The 19,848-nt window shown below is 37.5% G+C and overlaps 1 protein-coding gene across 1 annotated transcript in view; it reads left to right on the plus strand.

Moving 5' to 3' along the window:
• Positions 1-19,848, plus strand: part of AP-2sigma (adaptor protein complex 2, sigma subunit) — a 57,590-nt gene that overhangs the window by 21,550 nt on the left and 16,192 nt on the right. Inside the window, exon 3 of the mRNA XM_090370733.1 lies at positions 19,442-19,615. Coding sequence (XP_090226859.1) covers positions 19,442-19,615 — 174 coding nt within the window. The remainder of the gene's footprint in view (positions 1-19,441; positions 19,616-19,848) is intronic.

The raw sequence follows: 19,848 nt of genomic DNA on the forward strand, positions 1-19,848 counted from the left end.
AACAAGTATGCCACAGAAAGGGACATAATGATTGGAGGAGCAGTAATTGAAAAGGTGGAGTCATATACTTATCTGGGATAAGTCATTAGCTATAATAATGATAAATGGCTGGAAGTCAAGAGAAGAATAAATTGTGGACGGATAGCATTCAGGAAATATAGTCGCATACTGAGGAGCAATATCCCAATTTGTCTGAAACATAAAAATAATGAACCAATGTATACTCCCCACCATGACTTATGGAAGTGAAACTTGGGCACTCACCAAAAGAATGGAAGGGAAGCTGAGAACTACACAGCGAAGAATGGAACAAATTATGTTGGGAATCAGACTGTTAGATAAGAAGAGAAACACATGGATTAGGCAGCAAACTCAAGTAAAGGACATTCTTATCAAAACTAAAGAACTAAAATGGTCTTGGGCAGGAAACATAGCCCGAAGACATGATGACAGATGGACTAAGAAAATAACAGAATGGTATCCAAGAGGAGCTAGAAGAAAACCTGGAAGACAACGACTGAGATGGATAGACGAAATTCATGAGTTTGTTGGTAGTAAATGGATGGCCATTGCACAAAACAGAAAGAACTGAAAAGTTGCTGGAGAGGCCTTCATCCTGCAGTGGATTGAAAATGGCTGATGATGATGATGCCGCCTGTAATGCTATTGATGGATGCTAATTTCACTTCTCCATCACACGTGTAATGTTGGCCAGGCGAGGTCTTTCTTTAACAGGCCAAACAAATGTAAGTTGCTTGGAACAAGGTCAGTACTGTATGGAGTATAGCACTGAAAGATCTCATACCCCTAATTATTGAATTTTTGTCAAACCAAAGCAGTCAAATGTGACCAAGCATTATGAACCTGGAGTGCTCCAAAGTCCAGCAAATGCGGTTTTTTTTTTTTTTTCCTTATCTTTGTTGGATGGCAGAACACAAAAGCTGCAGTGTTTCCATATGACTTGGCATTGATAGTGCAACTTGAGGCAGGAAATCAGTGAAAGTGACTTTTCTCAAAAACAAGTCATTGCCAGACCCAACTTCATCTCTAATGATGATGATGTAATCCAATAATTCATCACAATGATAATTTGCAAAATATCTTCATTATTTTCATTGTGATGTTGATGAATATCTTGTGGTGGACCTGTTTGATTCCCTATGAAAGTATAGTGATTTTCCCATGTCACTCGTTTGCAGAGGTGTGTGTTAGAGTCCTATTGTAGATTGAAAGAATTTGTGGGCTTTTCAGTTGGGCTGTAAACAGCCAATCTTAGACGGAGGGAGCTCCTCCTCCCATGAGTTATTCTTGGTTTTTTCAGCCTGCACGACATACAAGTTGGCCTGTGAATGCCTGCCTTAGCAGACAATACACATGCTGCAATAGGTCTAAGTTGTTGATATTCTTAAATCAGTACAATGGTAACCTTTTTATAATGTAGGGAATTATTGCTACTACTGTAAAAGTTATTGTTGTATGCCTAAATCTGTACAGTGGTAATGGTTTTTTTTTTTTTTTTTTTTGAGTGATAATCAAAGGTCACTGCCAAATTAGAAATTTGGCAGTGACCTTTGATTATCACTGACCTGTGACAGCATTCCTGGTAGCAGTGTTGTCTAAAGTTGTTGATATTTTTAGTTGACCAGACCTTTTTGCATCATCAGTGTGTCCAATTTTTAACTGGCCACACTACCAATTTACCATCCAACATAATAAACATTTCCCCCCATACTCTAGGGCCACTGCTAAAAAATGTTACCGAGCATTACATTCTGCAGTCATGAAGATTGCACAATGCTTTGGTCCTCTGGCATGGGTACAGATATGAGGGATGCTTGTTTAGAATGATACAACAATCCATTCAATGTTACTGCTTGTTTGAGGAAAGGGAGATTAGCATCAGTAGAGGCATTTGATGCAAGAAAGCAAGCTTATGCAGCATCAGCCAAAAAAAAAAAAAAAAAAACCACTTCCACTTCACCCCTCTGTTTGTTCAAAATATCTGTCCAGCTGAGCCTTAAACTTATTTAGGCTGTCAACTTCCACGACAAGGGATGGAAGTCTGTTCCCCCAACCAACCACCCGCTGGCTAAAGGCAAATTTCCGCACGTCTATCCTACATCTGTCTTTCCTCAATTTGAGTTTATGCCCTCTCAGGTGATTATTCTGAGCGAGAAGAAGAATCCCATCAGCATTGAGCATGCTCAAACCATTCAATGCTTTATACACCTCTACCAGATCACCTCGCTGGTGCCTAGTCTCCAGACACTGTAATTTGCAAAACTTAAGCCTTTCTTCGTAAGAGCACCCCTTTGTTCCATTCACTAATCTTGTTACCCTTCTCTGTACTCGTTCCAGCAGCTCTACATCCTTCTTGAAATGAGGCCTCCAGACCTGTATACAGTACTCAAGATGTGGCCTAACCATTGCCTTATACAAGGGAATAATCACCTCCTTATCCCTGCTAGAAAAATTCCTGTATATCATTGACAAGACACCATGAGCTACTCTTGCAGCTCGTCTGCACTGCTCAGAGAACTTCATATTTGCCTGCACAACCACCCCCAGGTCCCTTTCATTCTCTACCACTGTCAGTGTAGTACCACAGAGTTGATACGTTGCTCTGGGGTTGCTGTTTCCCAAGTGTAGTACTTTACATTTGTCAATGTTAAACTTCATTTGCCACCTCTCAGCCCATCTGCTCAACCTTTCCAGATCCTGTTGCAGCAGCATAGTGTCAGTAGTGTCTTTGACAACCCTGCCTACCTTTGTATCGTCTGCAAACTTCGACATTAAGCTTGATATACCCTCATCAATATCATTTATGAATACAGAAAACAATAATGGACCCAACACTGAGCCCTGAGGGATTCCACTAATAACATTAGTCCACGACGAGCAGTGTTCATTGATTACCACTCTCTGTCTTCTCCCCCTCAGCCACCCCTTTATCCACAGCAGCAATTTGCCTCCAATGCCACACTGCTCCAATTTGTGCAGCAGTCTTCCATGTGCAACAGTATCAAAAGCCTTTCTAAGATCCAAGTATATAATATCAAAGTTATTCCCTGCATCCAGTTCCTTTGTGACGGCATCATAGTATCCAATCAAATTGGTGAGGCAAGACTTCCCCTTAACAAAACCATGCTGTGTCCGAGCTATAGCTGAAGTCTTGTCTAAATGATCCTGCAGTGCTTCTTTAACTAGTGCCTCCATTAATTTTTTTATTGGAACAGAAGTTAAACTCACAGGTCTATAATTACTTGTGTCAGCCTTTGATCCTCCTTTGTGATTTGGGGTGACATTTGCACATCACCAGTCTGTGGGTACCTCCCCTGAGTCCAAGGAAGCTCTCATAATTAGGGCTAAGGGTTTGCCTACTTCCTTTGCTACCTCCTTTAATATAATTGGATAGATCCCATTCACCCCGGGTGCCTTTCTTGTGTTTATCTTCAACAATTTCTCCTCCACTTTACTCTCAGTTATTACAAGATTCTCTAGCTTACTGCTAGAGTTGAATACACCTCTGGCTTTCCTCTCGCTGAATAACTCCTCATGTGTGAATATCGATGCAAAATATTCATTTAGTTTGTTAGCTACCTGAGCAGGATCATCAACAGTTGACCCATCGATATTAAGTGGACCAATCTGATTCATCCCCTTCCTTCTAGAGTTTACATAAGTAAAGAACTCTTTGCTGTTTTTCTTTGCATCCCTTGCCAAAGATTTCTCGTAATGTGCCTTCGCCTGCCTAACCTCCTTTGTAACTTGGTTACAGATCAACTTGTATCTATCATAGGCTTCTGTGTCATGTGTTAATTTGTATGTATCCCATGCATTTTTCTTCTTTGCCATATGTCTCATTAGGCCTAAACCTTGAGCAATATTTCTTAGTTGGTATGTATAGCCTAGTAGCTTCCAAGATAAGTTCTTTGAATGCTTCCCATTTTACATTTGCTGTTGGTAACATATCAGTTGGTCCCACTGTATAGAATTTAAATACTGTCTCAGTCCATCGTAGTCGCCTTTACGAAAGCAATACCTCTTCCCTTTACCTTATTTACTCAAGGAGGTAACTACCTAATGGTAGTTACCTCTTTGAGTAACTCCCACTTCAGAACACTGTGATCACTGCCACCTAGTGGTTCATTTATCTGCAGATTCTTAATGCATGAAGAATCACTGCTGATAATCAAATCAAGAGTATTCTTCCCTCTAGTTGCCTCCTGAACATGCTGATGTAGAAAACAATCATCCAATAAATCCACAAAAGCCTTGCTAGTGTGTGAGTGACCAGCCCTCAAATTCCAGTCAATATCAGGGAAATTAAAATCTCCCATTATAAGACTCTGATTTACTGGCCCACTCTATTTCCCTGTACAGTATCTTATTATACTCATCAGAGTCATTAGGCCTATAGCACACTCCTACTCTCAATTTTGATCTCCCAATGCTTATGTCACACCAAACTGACTCGACACTGCACTGTCCAGCGATGTCCACTGGCTTCCCTTCCTTGGATTTTATGTATTTCTTAACTAATAGCATAACCCCTCCTCCCCTCCTGTCCTGTCTATCCTTTCTATACACATTGTACTCCCCAAATTCCAGTTCTGCATTCCTTATATCTGTGTGACACCACGTCTCTGATATCCCAACAATATCTGCCTTTGATGTTTTGAGCAATACCTCAAATTCATCAAATTTATTTACTAAACTCCTAGCATTGGTGTACACGCAAGTATACATGCACCTATTTCTATTCTTAGCCACCCTAACACAACCCATGTGTTTACTTGTACCGCTATGACTCCCGGCAGTCTCTGAAATATCCTGCACCTTGTTTTTCAGGCTTCTGCTCATTCCAATAGAAGCAGTGCAAGAATCTCTTTCACCTCTGCCAGTGGCTACTGTTAATCTATTCGTCTTTGTCTCCCCCCAAGCTAGCAGTTTTCCGACCCACCTAACACTGCCTCGATAGCATCAGCAGATATTCTTGCACCCTTTCTATTTAAGTGTATCCCATCCCTGTAGAAGCAATCTCTCCTGTTAACAAGTACAGTCCAGGCTGAAAAAAATTCTACCCCCTTGAGCCTTGCACAATCTTTCCAGGGCCGAATTGATCGACAAGGCTCTCATCATATATTCCCTCCTATCGTGTCTGGGCAGAATTGCAGACACTTTCGAATTTAACCCTATTTCATGGCTTTTTTTCAACAGTAGAGATACAAAAGATATTAAGGCCTTATCTTTCATTTGTGTACATTGGGCTCTCAGCTATCTGGAAGCAGTTTAAGCCAGTCTCTACAACTCAGTCTGAGTCATAACAAAGAAATATGTGAAGTCCTGTCACAGATGGTGTTTACATTTTGTAATGCTCTTTTACTACTCTATGGTTAATATTAACATTCTCCTCTGAGGGGGCCGCCTCCGTAGCCAGGTGGGAAGGAGCAGCAGTGCATAGCACACGCTTCTTGATTAGACCGGGGTTCGAGCCTGTCACCACCAAATACGGAGGATGCGGAAAGGTCAGGGAATGACCACCGCATTTCCTGGAGCAATATGGCCTTAGTTGCTAATGTTCCTAAAAAACCAAATAACAAACAACAACATCCTCTGAGGTTTTTTTTTTTTTTTTTTTAATTTGTATACTGAACAAAAACTTAAATTCCTCAATGAACATGAAAAAGGTTCTAAAGCATTAACTTTATTGACCTCTACTTAATTAACCACATGAACAATAAGGAAACATCACTATCACTGGACAAAATGTTTTGCAGTTTATGTAGTACCGTTGGCAGGAAAATAAAATGAGCTTAGTTTTCCTTTTTCCTTTTTCAGAAAATGTTTGAATAAAATTTAAGTCAAATACTCTCACATCATAATATATCTTTATAAATATGAATATAGCATTTGTAAATAAATTTACATTCATTTTGTATTTACCCCCACACCTTTGATTTGCTCTTATATAGCCAAATGAGATCCCATGTACACAGATGTGAAAAAGTTTTTGAGCATTTCTTTTGATGATTGTTTAAAAAGCTTCAAAAGTTTTTTGACTCCACTATGTACGTATGAATTCTTATTTTATATATTTTTAATTGAGAGTGTAAAGTATGTATTAAGACTGGAAGTATGTATTATATTCAGATTATCCTGTAAGTGTAATAAACATATACACTGTCCTACCATTAATATTCAGAAAACTGCATACTTACCAAATAACATATTTATAAGAAAACTAATAATTGGGAGCTGAAACCTTTTAGCCTTTATGACAGCCTCTAGCCTCCGTGGAACACTTTCTACTAGGTTTTTTTTATTATAAATATCCTCCAAAGCGGCAACCAGTTCAGCAGTTTTTGGCCAGTCTTCCCTTACATGCACCTGTCAATCCATTTCATCCCAGATGTTTTCTATACATTTGAGGTCTTTTTCTTTTGATACTGTCTCCTATTGGAGGTTTATGATCACAGTGCTGTACTTCTCTCTGCTTTGGGCGAGATGAAAAAGATCCTCAGCTGATCTGCCAGTCCAGTTGCAGATGTTTTTCAGCTAAGAAGGTTTCCTCCTCCCCACTCCCCTCTTTTTCTCTGTTTTCCCTTTTATTATTACTTGAAGCAATTTATATTTCACATTTCTAAGGATGTGTCCTGGGTAGGCAGTTTTCCTTCTCTTCACTAAGCTCAACAATTCAAGTTTTCTTCCTGCTCTTTTCATGACTTCAGTGTTGGTGATTCTGTCTATCCAAGATATTTTTAGCATGCATCTGTAGATCCACATGTTGAAGGCCTCTATTTTGCTCATGCTTTGTTTTCAGCATCAAAGTTTCAACTCCGTATAATAATATGGACCACACATAGCACCTAACAAATTTTAGTGTGATTGACAGATCTAGAGCTATGTGACATCGCATTGTTCTGTATTTTGTGAAGGCATTTCTCAAAACCTCTATTCTTGCTTTTATTTCTGCTTCCGGATCTAGATCAGCATTTAGCCAACTACCAAGGTATTTAAAATGAGTCACTATCTATTGGAGCTCCATTCAATAATAGCTGGAGTTTGCTTACTGGAGATTTACTCACGTTCATGTATTTGGTCTTGTTGACATTGATTCTTAAACCAATGTCATTACATTTGTTGTTAATACAGTCCAAAAGCAATTGAAGGTCATCTATATTTTCTGCAACTATAGCAGTATCATCAGCGTATTGTATGTTATTTATCAGCTGACCATTTATTTTAATTCCTACTTTCCTTTCCCACAATGCATTTTGGAAAATAACTTCAGAATAGATGTTAAATAGCATGGGCGAGAGAATACAACCCTGCCCTACCCCTCTTTTTATGTTGATCTCATCAGTTTCACCCTCTTCGACACTTACAGTGGCTGTTTGATTCCAATAGATTTCTTTGAGTCTGATGTCCTGTCCATCTAGATCTAGCTTTTCAAGTGCTTCTATAAGCGTTACATGTTTGTACCCGATCAAAAGCCTTTTTAACGTCTATGAAGCAGATGAATACTGTCTTCTGGTGTTCTCTACATGCCAGATTGTATGCCGTTTGAGGTCAGTCCAACTTTTTGATGCTCATGTCCTTATACCATTCCATTGCAGTGCAAGCAGTATAACATGAAATGCTGTCCTGTTGATATAAGTATCAGCAGGACATTGCCCATTGTTCTGCCACAACATATTTAATGCATTATTGTCCAGGTTGTCTAGATAGACCTCAGCATTCATGGTTTGGTCCAAAAAACAACCAATGGTACCATACCAAACTATGAAAAATTGCCGAAGACCGCCATGCTGCCCTGCCAAACTTCACTATCAGAATGATACTATCTGGCATGTGGCTTTCTCTGAGCATCCACCACACCCTGTCATGACTGTGAAGCTGGTAGGCTGTATACCATTACTCCAAAGCACAGCGTTCCATTTGTATACAGACCAAGGTCAAAGGATCTTACACCAAGCTAGGCATTAGTCAGGGTGATTAGTGACTTATGGACAGCTCCACAACCATGGTAACCCATATTATGCAGCATGCTATGCACTGTACTGGTGCTGATGTGTGGCAGGAACTATGTTAAGGTGACTTAGAGCATAAATAGATGCATGTATACTTGTATGTACATTAATGCTAGGAGTATATTAAATAAATTTAATGAGTTTAAAGTATTGATCAAACTGCCAGAGGTTGAAGAGATTCAGCAAAAAGTGTGGATTAATCTGAGCCACTTGAGGAGTTAAGGGAGATAAATGCCAGAAGTTTATCAAACTGTAACAGGGTTCTTAATGATTTTGTAATAACTGAAAGCAAAGTGGAGGAGAAATTGCTGAAGTTAAACATAAGAAAGACACCTGGGGCAGATGGGATCTATCTAGTTAAATTAAAGGAAGTAAGCAAACCCTTAGCCATAATTATGAGAGCATCTTTGGACTCAGGAAAGTCCCCGTGGACTGGAGATGTGGAAATGTATCCCCAGTTCACAAAGGGGAATCTAAGGGTGACACAAGTAATCACAGACCTGAGAGTAAAGTGGAGGAGAAATTGTTGAAAATAAACACAAGAAAGGCACCCAGCGTGAATGGGATCTATCCAGTTATATTAAAGGAGGCAGCAAAGGAAGTAAGCAAACCCTTAGCCCTAATTATGACAGCTTCCTTGGACTCAGGGGAGATACCCATAGACTGGAGATGTGCAAATGTCACGCCAATTCACAGAGGAGGATCAAAGGGCGACACAAGTAATTATAGACCTGTTAGTTTAACTTCTGTTCCAGAGAAAATAATGGAGTCACTGGTTAAAGATGCAATGCAGGATCATCTAGACAAGACTGCAGTAATAATTCAGACACAGCATGTGTTTGTTAAGGGAAAGTCTTATCTGACAAATTTGATTGCATACTATGATGTAGTTACAAAGGTACTGGATGAAAAAAATTTTGATATCGTATACTTGGATTTCAGGAAAGCTTTTGACATTTGCATATGGAAGACTACTGTACAAATTGGAGCAGTATGACATTAAGGGTAAGTTGCTACAAACGATAAAAGTGTGGTTGAGTGGGAGAAGACAGAGTGGTAATCAATGGATGCTGCTCTTCACGGACTAATGTTATTAGTGGAGTCCCACAGGGTTCGGTGTTGGACCCACTGTTTTGTATATTTATCAGTGATATTGATGAAGGTATATCAGGCTTAATGTTGAAGTTTGCAGATGACACAAAGGTTGGTAGGATTGTTGATGACACTAATGGTAGTGTGCTACTGCAACAGGATCTAGAAAATTTGGGCAGATGAGCTGAGAAGTGGCAACTGAAGTTTAACATTGGCAAATGCAAAGTACTGTATATAGGTAGAAGTAATCCAAGAGAAACATACCAACTGTGCAGAAGTAGATGTGCGGAAATTTGCCTTTAGCCAGCGGGTAGTTGGTTGGTGGAACAGACTTCCATCCCTTGTGAAAGTTGATAGCCTAAATAAATTTAAGGCTCAGCTGGACAGGTATTTTGAATGAATGGAGGGATGAAGTGGAAGTGTGTTTTTTTGGCTGATGCTGCATAAGCTTGCTTTCTTGCATCATATGCTTCTACTAATTCTGTGTGGTACTACACTTAGGGTGGTAGAAAATGAAAAAGATCTGGGAGTAATTGTGCAGTCAGATATTAAGTTTTCTAAGCAATGCAGACAGGCTGTCAGTGCAGGTCATGGGGTATTGTCAGTGATATACAGGAATTTTCTAGTAGGGAAAAGGTGATTATCCCTTTGTATAAGGAAATGGTCAGGCGTTGAGTACTGTATATAGGTGTGGAGGCCTCATTTTAGGAAGGATGTTGGGTTGTTTGAGCATGTACAGAGTAGGGCAGCAAGATTGATCAGGGGAACAAAGGGGGCATCTTACTAAGAAAGGCTTAAGTTCTGCAGATTGCAGTGGCTGGAGACTAGGCACCTGCAAAGTGGTTTGATTGAAGTGTATAAGGCCTTGAATGGGTTGAGCATGCTGAATTCTGATGGGATTCTTCCACTTGCTCAGATTACGAACCTGAAGGGGTATAAATTCAAATTGAGGAAAGGTGGTTGTAGAATTGACATGCAGAAATTTGCCTTTAGCCACTGAGTGGTTAATTTGTGGAACAAACTTTCGTCTGTCGTTGTGGAAATTGATAGCTTAAATAAATTCAAGGAGGAACTGGACAAACTTTTAGAGGAAATGGATATGTGAAATTGTTTTTTTTTGGGGGGGGGGTTATGCTATATAAGCTCATACGCTTGCTTTCTTGCATCACATGCCTCCATTGCTACTACTTTGTACAACTTCTGGCCCAGTGAGGTTGAGTCTGGGCACTTTTTATTGTTTGTTCTGTGGAGAGCCTGTTGCATTTCATAAGTGGTGAATGGTTCCTCAGTTTGGTGATTGTCATATGCTGGTAGAATTAATTTCTTATGGAAATTTCCCTTTGTTGGGGTGTGTTCAGCTCAGTGGCATGTAGAAGAGTGTGTCCAGGATATTAGCAGTGGATTGAGGCTGTGAAAGGGAATGCAATCCTACCATAAGAATTGCTGCTGAGATCATCACTAGACTCTGGGGCGATTTGTTTGGACTGGAGAAATGTAAATGTCTCATCCAGTGATAAGGAAGAGGCTGGAAATGACCTATAGGCCAGTGAGACCAGGATGTATTTTGACCCCTCAAAAAATTCAGATATACTAGCATTCTCATTTGAAATTATTATGTTCTATTAGTTTTATTACCATGCACTTTTTACGTAGCTGATAATAAAACTAATAGGTCATGTACCTAAGTATTCAGAGATTATTTTTATCAGTTTAATACAGTAGCTCTGATCTCTAAGATCCACAGAATGATAATCGCCAGCATTAAGCCAAAATGTTAATCCATACTACTGAATTAGTCCACTAGTATATATATATTTATTTAAAATTATACACTAGTATATTTATTTAAAATTATAAAATTAAATTATTAAATAAATTATATATTTATTTAAAATTATAAAATTATTTAAAATTGTATATCTTGTGGATAAATCTCCCCCACTTAATGCAGATTCACTTAGTGCTCTGTTTTTACATTCCCAATTAAGAGCACTAGCAGGCGATGCTGTATTCAAAAGAGTGCAGGTTTTTTGAGGTTCTACTGTAAATAAATTAACATGACACACATAGGTCAGGTGGTAGATGACTTTCATCAACCGGTGAAATACCACCACTTTGCTTATTGGAGGCTTGAAGTGGCGAAACCCATGTTTAGTCTCTAGAGCAAAGTTTCCGGCATCCCTCTCCCCCCATACTTCTCCTTCAACCCATGCACGGTACTAAGTACTATAGGTTTTGATACCTTTCGTGTTTGGGGTTTTCATAAAAAAAAAAACACACACACACAATCCAAAAATAATACAAACCTTTATTCAGTATCTAATCGGGCCACCTTTGTTTCAAGTATTAGCAAATGTGCAGTGGATTCTCTAATAATTCTAACTATTCTTCCAGCAAAATATCTCGTAGCTGAGACAAAGGAAGGAAGCGGACTTTGTTGCTGAAAATTCACCACATTCACTTGATTGAGATCAGGTGAATGTTGGGGTTGGGTAAAATGGTGGAAATCCACATGTTCTCATAATCATTCTTGCACAATTCTGGGACAATGCACTGTTGCATTGTTATCCATAAAGTGGCAATCACCTTTGGGCTAAAAGTGTAATATTGTAGGGTGTAGTACATCTGATACAAAATTCAGGTACTCCTTGGTGACATTTGACCTTCCTCCAGTGTCAGCGGAATCAGTCTGCCAACAAAACATTCCTCATACCATTATATCACCTCCAGATGCTTGGTCTTAACAAGGCAAGCAGTGTCCATTGCTTTGTGAGGTTGTTATCACACTCTCTGCCTACCATCAGTGCAAAACAAAGTGTGATTTGTCTGACCATATGAATTTCTTCCATTTTTCTACTGTATGATCATGATGTTCTCGGTGCCACTGCGAGTTGGTTTTTCTGTTTTTCTCCGAAATAAATAGCTTCTTTCAGAGTAGCTTATTTCAAAAAAAAAAAAAAAAAAACCCCTTCTGTTTCACCCATCCATTCACTCCAAATGTCTGTCCAGCTCAGCCTTAAATTTATTTATGCTTAACTTCTGCAACAAGAGATGGAAGTCTGTTCCAGCAATCTACTACCTGCTGACTAAAGGCAAATTTCCACACACCTATTCTACAGCTGTCTTTCCTCAATTTGAATCTGTCCCCTCAAGTTCTTAATCTAAGCAAGAGAAAGAATCCTATCAGCACTGAGCCTGTGCAATCTATTCAAGGCAGTATACACCTCAATCAGATCACCTCACATGTGCCTAGTCTCCAGGTGCTGCAATTTGCAGAATTTAAGCCTTTCTTGGTAAGAACACCCCTTTGTTCCCCTCACCAATCTCGTTGCCCTTCTTTGTACTTTTCTAGCAAATCTAAATCCTTCCTAAAATGAGGCCTCCAGACCTGTACATAGTACTCAAGGTGTGGCTTGACCATTGCCTTTGTACAACAGGATAATCACCTCCTTTTCCCTGCTAGCAAAATTCCTATATGTCATTGACAAGACTCCATGACCTGCTCTGGCAGTCTGCACTGCTCGGCGAACTTCACATATGACTGCACAATTACCCCAAGTTGTTTTCACTTTCCACTTCCCTGAGTGTAGTACCACACAGTTGGTACGTTTTTATCATGGGTTACTGCTACCCATATGCAGTACTTTGTATTTGTCAATGTTAAACTTCAGTTGCTACTTCTCAGCACATTTACCCAACTTATCTAGATCCAGTTGCAGTAGCTTGCTGTCGTTAACAACCCTGCCAACCTTTGTATCATCTGCAACCTTGGACATTAAGCCTGATATACCTTCATCAATATCATTGATGAATACACAAAACATCAATGGGCCCAGCACCGTACCCTGGGGACTCCCTGAAGAGCAGTGTCCATTGATTACCACTCTGTCATCTCCCACTCAACCATCCCTTTATCCATTGTAGCAAGTTGCCTTTAATCCCATACTACTCCACCTTGTACAGTAGTCTTCCATGTGCAACAGTATCAAAAGCTTTCCTAAAATCCAAGTATATAATATCAAAATTATTTTTTTTTTTCAAACCCATGCATTCTTAACTTACTGCAATCTTGTCTATGTCAGTGGTCTCCAAAGTGGGGTATGCACAAGATAATACTCGATAAAATCGTGAGGGCTGTTTTCCACACTGATATATAATCTAGATATAATACATTTTATCTGGATAATTAAATCTAGATATAATGCTTACCATGTAAATTATTTATAAATAAAACTAATAGTATTGTATTACATTTACTAACTTGTTACATTAATGATTTCTTATCATTTTGTACTTGAACTTCAATTTCATTTTGTTTTGTATTTTTTTTTTTTGTGATCTTTTAAAATTATTTGCTATTTTAGATATAATATAATGCCTTCCATGTAAATGATTATAAAAAAAAAAAAAAAAAACCTTAAATTTTATATATTTAACTTTTTTTCGGGGTGCATGCTAGTCCTTTAAACATGTTGACTGCCAAGGCTTATTTAGTAAACTGGTCTCCGACGCCAATTTGAATTAGGCATGTTAAATTATTCAAAAACCTGAATTATAATATATATTCATCACTGAAACTCATAAAAAAAAAGCCTCTCGAATTATCTCGTAGTCGGCATATGTCATAGAAAATTCTGCAGTGCAGCCAACTACAAGTTAACTTGTTTAAATCAGACGTGTTGTAACTTGCAGAATTCTCTGAATATAAATCTGTGTTGTGCATAAATCCACGGTAGTGACACAGACTTTATCGTGTACGTTGTATTTAGTACTTGTTTTTTTTTTTTTTTTTTTAACAAAAAAAAAAAAAAAAAAAACTTGGATAAGAAGAGACCACTGACCGAAGAAGAGCTTAAGCTCTATGATAATATGAGTGACTTGGAATTTGAAGAGCTTTTTGACGAGTCGTACGGTTCTGGTTTATAGATCGATTGGATTAAATGATCTCATATTATTCAGCGCTAAGAAAAATCATCAGATGTCCAAAAAAAACTGCATTACGTATTATAGAAATATATATGCATACATCCTTTTCCGTCAAGTTATGGGTTTCTCTGAATTTCAGACATTTTATGGTGGAACCCGTAGCTTGACGGAAAAGTTACATTGAATCTTTGATTTGAGAAAAAATTCTAAACGTTCCTAGAAGATTAGATCTGAACGTAAAATTCATTATTTAGAATTTCAGTTGGCTATACCACCAACTGAAAAAAAAAAACCGTGCCCGACTAAGCCGTGTCGAGTACATATGAGAAATAAAAAACTCTGCGGAACATGCTGTTATTATCCAGTGTGCAAGAGAAGGATATATTTCTCTTTGCATGGAGAAAATATATTTTTTTTGTGAATAAATTCTGTTTTCTGGCACTGTGGTTGATTTTTCATTATTATCCCAGAAGCCAACTATCCATCAGTTACATATATTTGCTACAAATATACTCGTAGCTGCGCCTGAAAGGCAAGTCATACCAGTCCGAGTTAAATTGTAGTCTGCGTTCTGGGCCAGATCACCAAATACAAATTTACTTGTAGTTGGCATTCAATGTGTTAAATAAAACAAGGGTGCACGCCCAAAAGGTTTGGAGACCACTGGGATAGATGATACTGCAATGCTTCTTTAACCAGTAACTACGTTATTTTACCTGGAACACAAGTTAAACTAACAAGTCTATAGTTACTTGTGTCACCTTTTGAATCCCCCTTTGTGAATTGGGGATACGTTTGCACACCTCCATTTCATAGGGACCTCCCCTGAGTCCAAGGAAGCTCTCATAATTATGGCTAAGGGTTTGCTTACTTGCTTTGCTGCCTCCTTTAATATAACTGGATAGATTCCATCCAGCCCAGGTGCCTTCCTTATGTTTAACTTCAACGATTTCTCCTCCACTTTGCTGTCAGTTATTACAAAATCACTTAGCTCATTGTTCGAGTGATAAACTTCTGGCCTTCCCTTCCTTGAATAACTCCTCGTGTGAATGTAGATGCACAATACTCATTCAGTTTATCAGCTACTTGAGCATGATCAATAGCCAAACCATCTGTGTTAAGTGGACCAATCTGATTTATCCCTTTCCTTCTAGAGTTTACTTAAGTAAGGAACTCTGCTGTTTTTCTTTGCCAAAGATTTCTCATAATCTGCCTTTGCCTGCCTAACCTTCTTTGTTACTTAATAACAGACTAGCTTATATCTACCTTTTCGCTTGAAAATTTATATGCATCCCATGTATTTTTCTTCTCTGCCATGAGCCTCATTAATTCATCTGACATCCATTTAGTCTGTTTAAATGTCAGTGGATGTCAGGCCTAAATGGATAGGGCAGTTCTGAGCTTGGTTGAATTCAGATTTTATGTACTGCACACGATGTCCTATTTTTCCGTACAGTCCTGCTTAGACTATGACAGCTTTACTCTTTAAGTATTGTTTTTCTGCCACAGTTACACATTTGATGTGGAAAAAAAAAACTTTTGAGATGGTTACTTTTGAGAAACCACTTGTCTTGTTTCTTGAATTGTGGCTTATGCTAAACATCCACCCATGATAAGACCTTCTTAAAATCTTATATCAGTTTTCTTTGCATCTATTTGCATTTATTCATGTTTCTTCTGCCTGTGACTGTCTTAATACAAAGATTTGTATTTGTTTGACCATTATTTGTATATACACAGCTATTAACAAAAATCTGTATGCCCAATATGAATTTCTGTTTGTTCTGCTCACAAATATTTACAAACTGGAGCTATTGCCCTAATGTACAAGTATTACAAATAGTTAAATTTTTCATATATTGGCAAAGAAGCAAATTTTTAAAGTATATTGTCATGTGCTATTTTTGGGAGCAGAACAGATTAGTATTTTATTTAGGAACTCCCCGACTTACGTAAGGGTTGTGTTCCGTGGAACGCCACGCAAGTCAGATTTTACGTAAGTTGGAATTTTCCTAAATAAGCATTTAGGGAAATTTCGCACTCGCAACTATGTGCACTGAATTTGATAGAAGCAAAAAAGAAATGTTCAACGAACATGTAAATAGAATTATTAAATTTTTTTTTTTATTTCGTGTGCAGGAAAAATTACAAAAGTTTATAAAAATTTCAAAATATAAAATTACAAAGAGAGAGAGGAGACAGGCATAACGTCAGCAAGTTTTACCTTTCGTGCATCATTGCCAGAATTAACTCTCCAGCTGATAAGCACGCCGTTGACGGCTGTGGAGATTTAGAAGGGGTTTTTTTCATTGCATCACAAAACTTCTCTGCAGCTGCAGAATCGGTGGCGACTTCACCGCATACTTTAATGTTTTGGAAACCAGCGCAATGCTTGAACCTATTAAACCACCCATTGCTTGCCACGATCTTGGCTTGCCGTTCACTGTTACTTATCCTTAATATCTTCATAAATACTTCTTGCTTTTGTTTGAATGGCCATTGGACTCAGGGACACTTACTTCTGAATCTGATTTTCCATCCATATTATTAATAGCTTTTCCATCTTCGATATGGCACGTGAACACTGTTTTGTGATCCCTGTTGGGGCAGACTGGCCCCAGTGTGAAATACGTTGATCCTTGAACGTGTTCTTTTATACGTGCACTGTCCCTTAAAATAGTATTCACTGTTGAAGCAGCAAGACCTAATTCTGTGCAATGGATGACAAACTTTGTCCTGCTTCGTACTTAATTTCTAAATCAATTTTGTTTAATTTCGTTTCCTAGCACTGCCATCCCTTGCACTTTCTGTTGGTCGCTTTCCCTTCATCATTGTAATAAGTAAATAGGAATGAAGAGAAGGTTCTGAGCCGACCGGGCTAGCCGGGTGGGTAAAGTGCCTGCCTGGCAACCCAAAGGTCGCGGGTTCGATTCCCGCCTCGGGCTTGGATCAAAGTACTGCAAAAACTTTGGGAGGTGCATTATGGCCACAGAAGCCTATGCACCAACAACTACCAAAAAAAAAAAAAAAAGAAGGTTCTGAAAAATTTATTTGTTTTTTATATGATTGAAGATTTCAGTGAAGGGGGAACACATTTCACCATAATAACATAAAAACCCACACAGTTGCAGTTATCAGGATTATTGCAAATGCAATAAGATTGAGTTTACTACCCGTTTATAATAGATTGTGCTAACAGAAAAGCCCAATAAACTGGAAAGTGCTAATTGTTTTTGTTGTTTTATGGTAGTGACCTCCAGAAATGTGTTTTAGAAAAATATCACAAAGGCATTCAAAATTAATTCTTATAATGGAACATATGATAACGATGAAAGTGTAGTGCAATTTCCATTATAAAAATGACTTTTAGAGAGGTAAATAGCTTAGTTATATAGCAAAAATTTCAACTTCCAAGGTCTTGGAACAAATTGCCAAAAAAATGTGTTATTGGGTTCACATTACGATATTTTCACAATACCTCCATAAACGTATTTTGCATCTTGTAGGTGATGCAAAATACTCAATTACTTTCACTTACTGTTGATTCTTTTAAGTTTGCACCGGCTGGCAAAAACTTACGTAAAGTTGAATTTGTGTAAGTCGAGTATTATGTAAGTCGGGGAGTTCCTGTATAATGTTTGTTGTGTGATTATAAGACATATAATCGTGTGATTATAAGACATATAATCGTGTGATTATAAGCTATATTTACCTTGTGTGCCTCCATAGCCAGGTGGGAAGGAGCAGCAGTGCGTAGCACACACTTCTTGATTATACCGGGGTTAGAGCCCGTCACCACCAAATACGGAGGATGTGGAAAGGTCAGGGAATGACCACCACATATCCCGGAGCAATATGGCCTTAGTTGCTAATGCTCCTAAAAACCAAAAAATAACAATAACAAATAACATTTACCTTTCCTTTGGTGTCAACTTAATCCAAAGCTTACTGGCAACTATGCACAAAACTGAGGCAATGGTCCTAACTTGCACAGTTGTCTTATGCCACCTTTGTTTATTCTATTGTTTTTATAACAGAGATATATCAATTATGTAAAAGATTTATTAAATTTCAATTACTGTTGCTTTTAAAAATTTGTGCCAGAATTTTCCTTGCGTGTCTTGAAATAACATCCCTCAATATAAACATTTACTGGGGCATGTGGATAGAAGAAATGCCTTTTAGTCTAAAAATAAAGATTTCATAATTGGACAATTGTTCTGTGGTTAGCATTGTCAGATTTAGGTAGTCTGTGCCCTGGTCATATTGGTCATACATATTTTTAGAGGCCATTTTATAGTGTTTGTCCATTTACAAGTTGCAGAGTACCTTAATGTGAATTGGATATGAATACAATAAACAAAGTGCTATTATGGTAAATAAAATTAATAGCTTTACTGCTTACGGTAATTGCCTAGGCTTGGGGTCTCCACAATTAAGGGCCCTGGAGCAAACAAAGCACCATCTCCCAGTAAATCTGTCTTTTGGTGGTGAGTAATCATAATTTGTTAAATAGTTAGGAAGTTCCATATATACAATTTAAAGACCTGTTTCAAATTTAAAAAGTGTGGGGGGTGAACATTTTCCTGTTTCTTTGATGGTTGCAGGAAGTTTTTTTTTTTTTTTTTGTATATCATGTTGAGTAATATCTCTTCCCTAGTGACTGCAACTTTAATCCTGATATAAACAAATACAGATCATCAAGTGAGGTTTTCATTGGTCAGTTACCAAAGTACCACTGTGTTGTTTAACAGTATCATAACTTTAATAATAACAAAGCCTTGCTGATAAGATATTTGTTTGTCAGGATAAAAGTAAATAGAGTATAGTTTAAAATAATCAGTTGTTAACAAAATCTTTGTTTTTTTAATGCAACAAACATGCACTCATATAGCATAATACACTGTAGAGCAATATATCATAAGTAGATGTGTCAAAAAACCAAAAACAACAACAATAACATCAGAATGTAAAGAAAATACTGAAATTTTAGAATTTTTCCCATTACGTCACTCCTAGGAAGATGAATGAAAAATCTCTCCATCAGTGACAACTCATCATCCATTTTCAGGAAAAAGAATGAAATAAATCAGAACATCAGGTGGTTATTCTTTCTTAATCACCCTGTCCTGGTAATTTCAGAATGTAAATGTTGGTATTGCCAACAATTTGACACTTAGGATTATTTTATAGTTACTAAAATATAATAACACAGCTTAAATTTGATTTGGCTATTAGAAGTTTTCTTCCCTTTAAAAATTTAAATTATTTTTATGATTATAAATGTTTTTATTTATTATTTTTGTAATTAGAAAAATGTTATAAAAATAAATTTAATTTTTGATGGAGAGGGAATATTTTAATTTTATTTCTGTTTATTTTTCTTGCAGTTTCGCAATTTTAAAATTGTTTATCGCCGTTATGCTGGCCTTTATTTCTGTATATGTGTTGATGTCAGTGACAATAATTTAGCATATCTTGAGGCCATTCATAACTTTGTTGAAGTGCTAAATGAATACTTTCATAATGTATGCGAATTGGATTTGGTTTTTAATTTCTATAAGGTAAGTTAGTTCCTGATCAATTAATGAAGTTTCCATAACACAGTCAGTTCAATATTTTATTGCTTAATTATACAGTAAAATAATCATAAAAAAATTGTAAATAAAACCTGATCATTACTTTTTTTGATTCAAGAACAACCTCATCTATTTATGTATTATTTGATTTGATTTGCTCAAATTCTGGATCATCTCCACACAAATTCTGCACAAATCCTTTAATATTGATTTTTTTT

Source organism: Mastigoproctus giganteus, chromosome 3 (assembly GCF_048544385.1).
Source record: "Mastigoproctus giganteus isolate SK-2022 chromosome 3, ASM4854438v1, whole genome shotgun sequence".
Lineage (NCBI taxonomy): Eukaryota > Metazoa > Arthropoda > Arachnida > Uropygi > Thelyphonidae > Mastigoproctus > Mastigoproctus giganteus.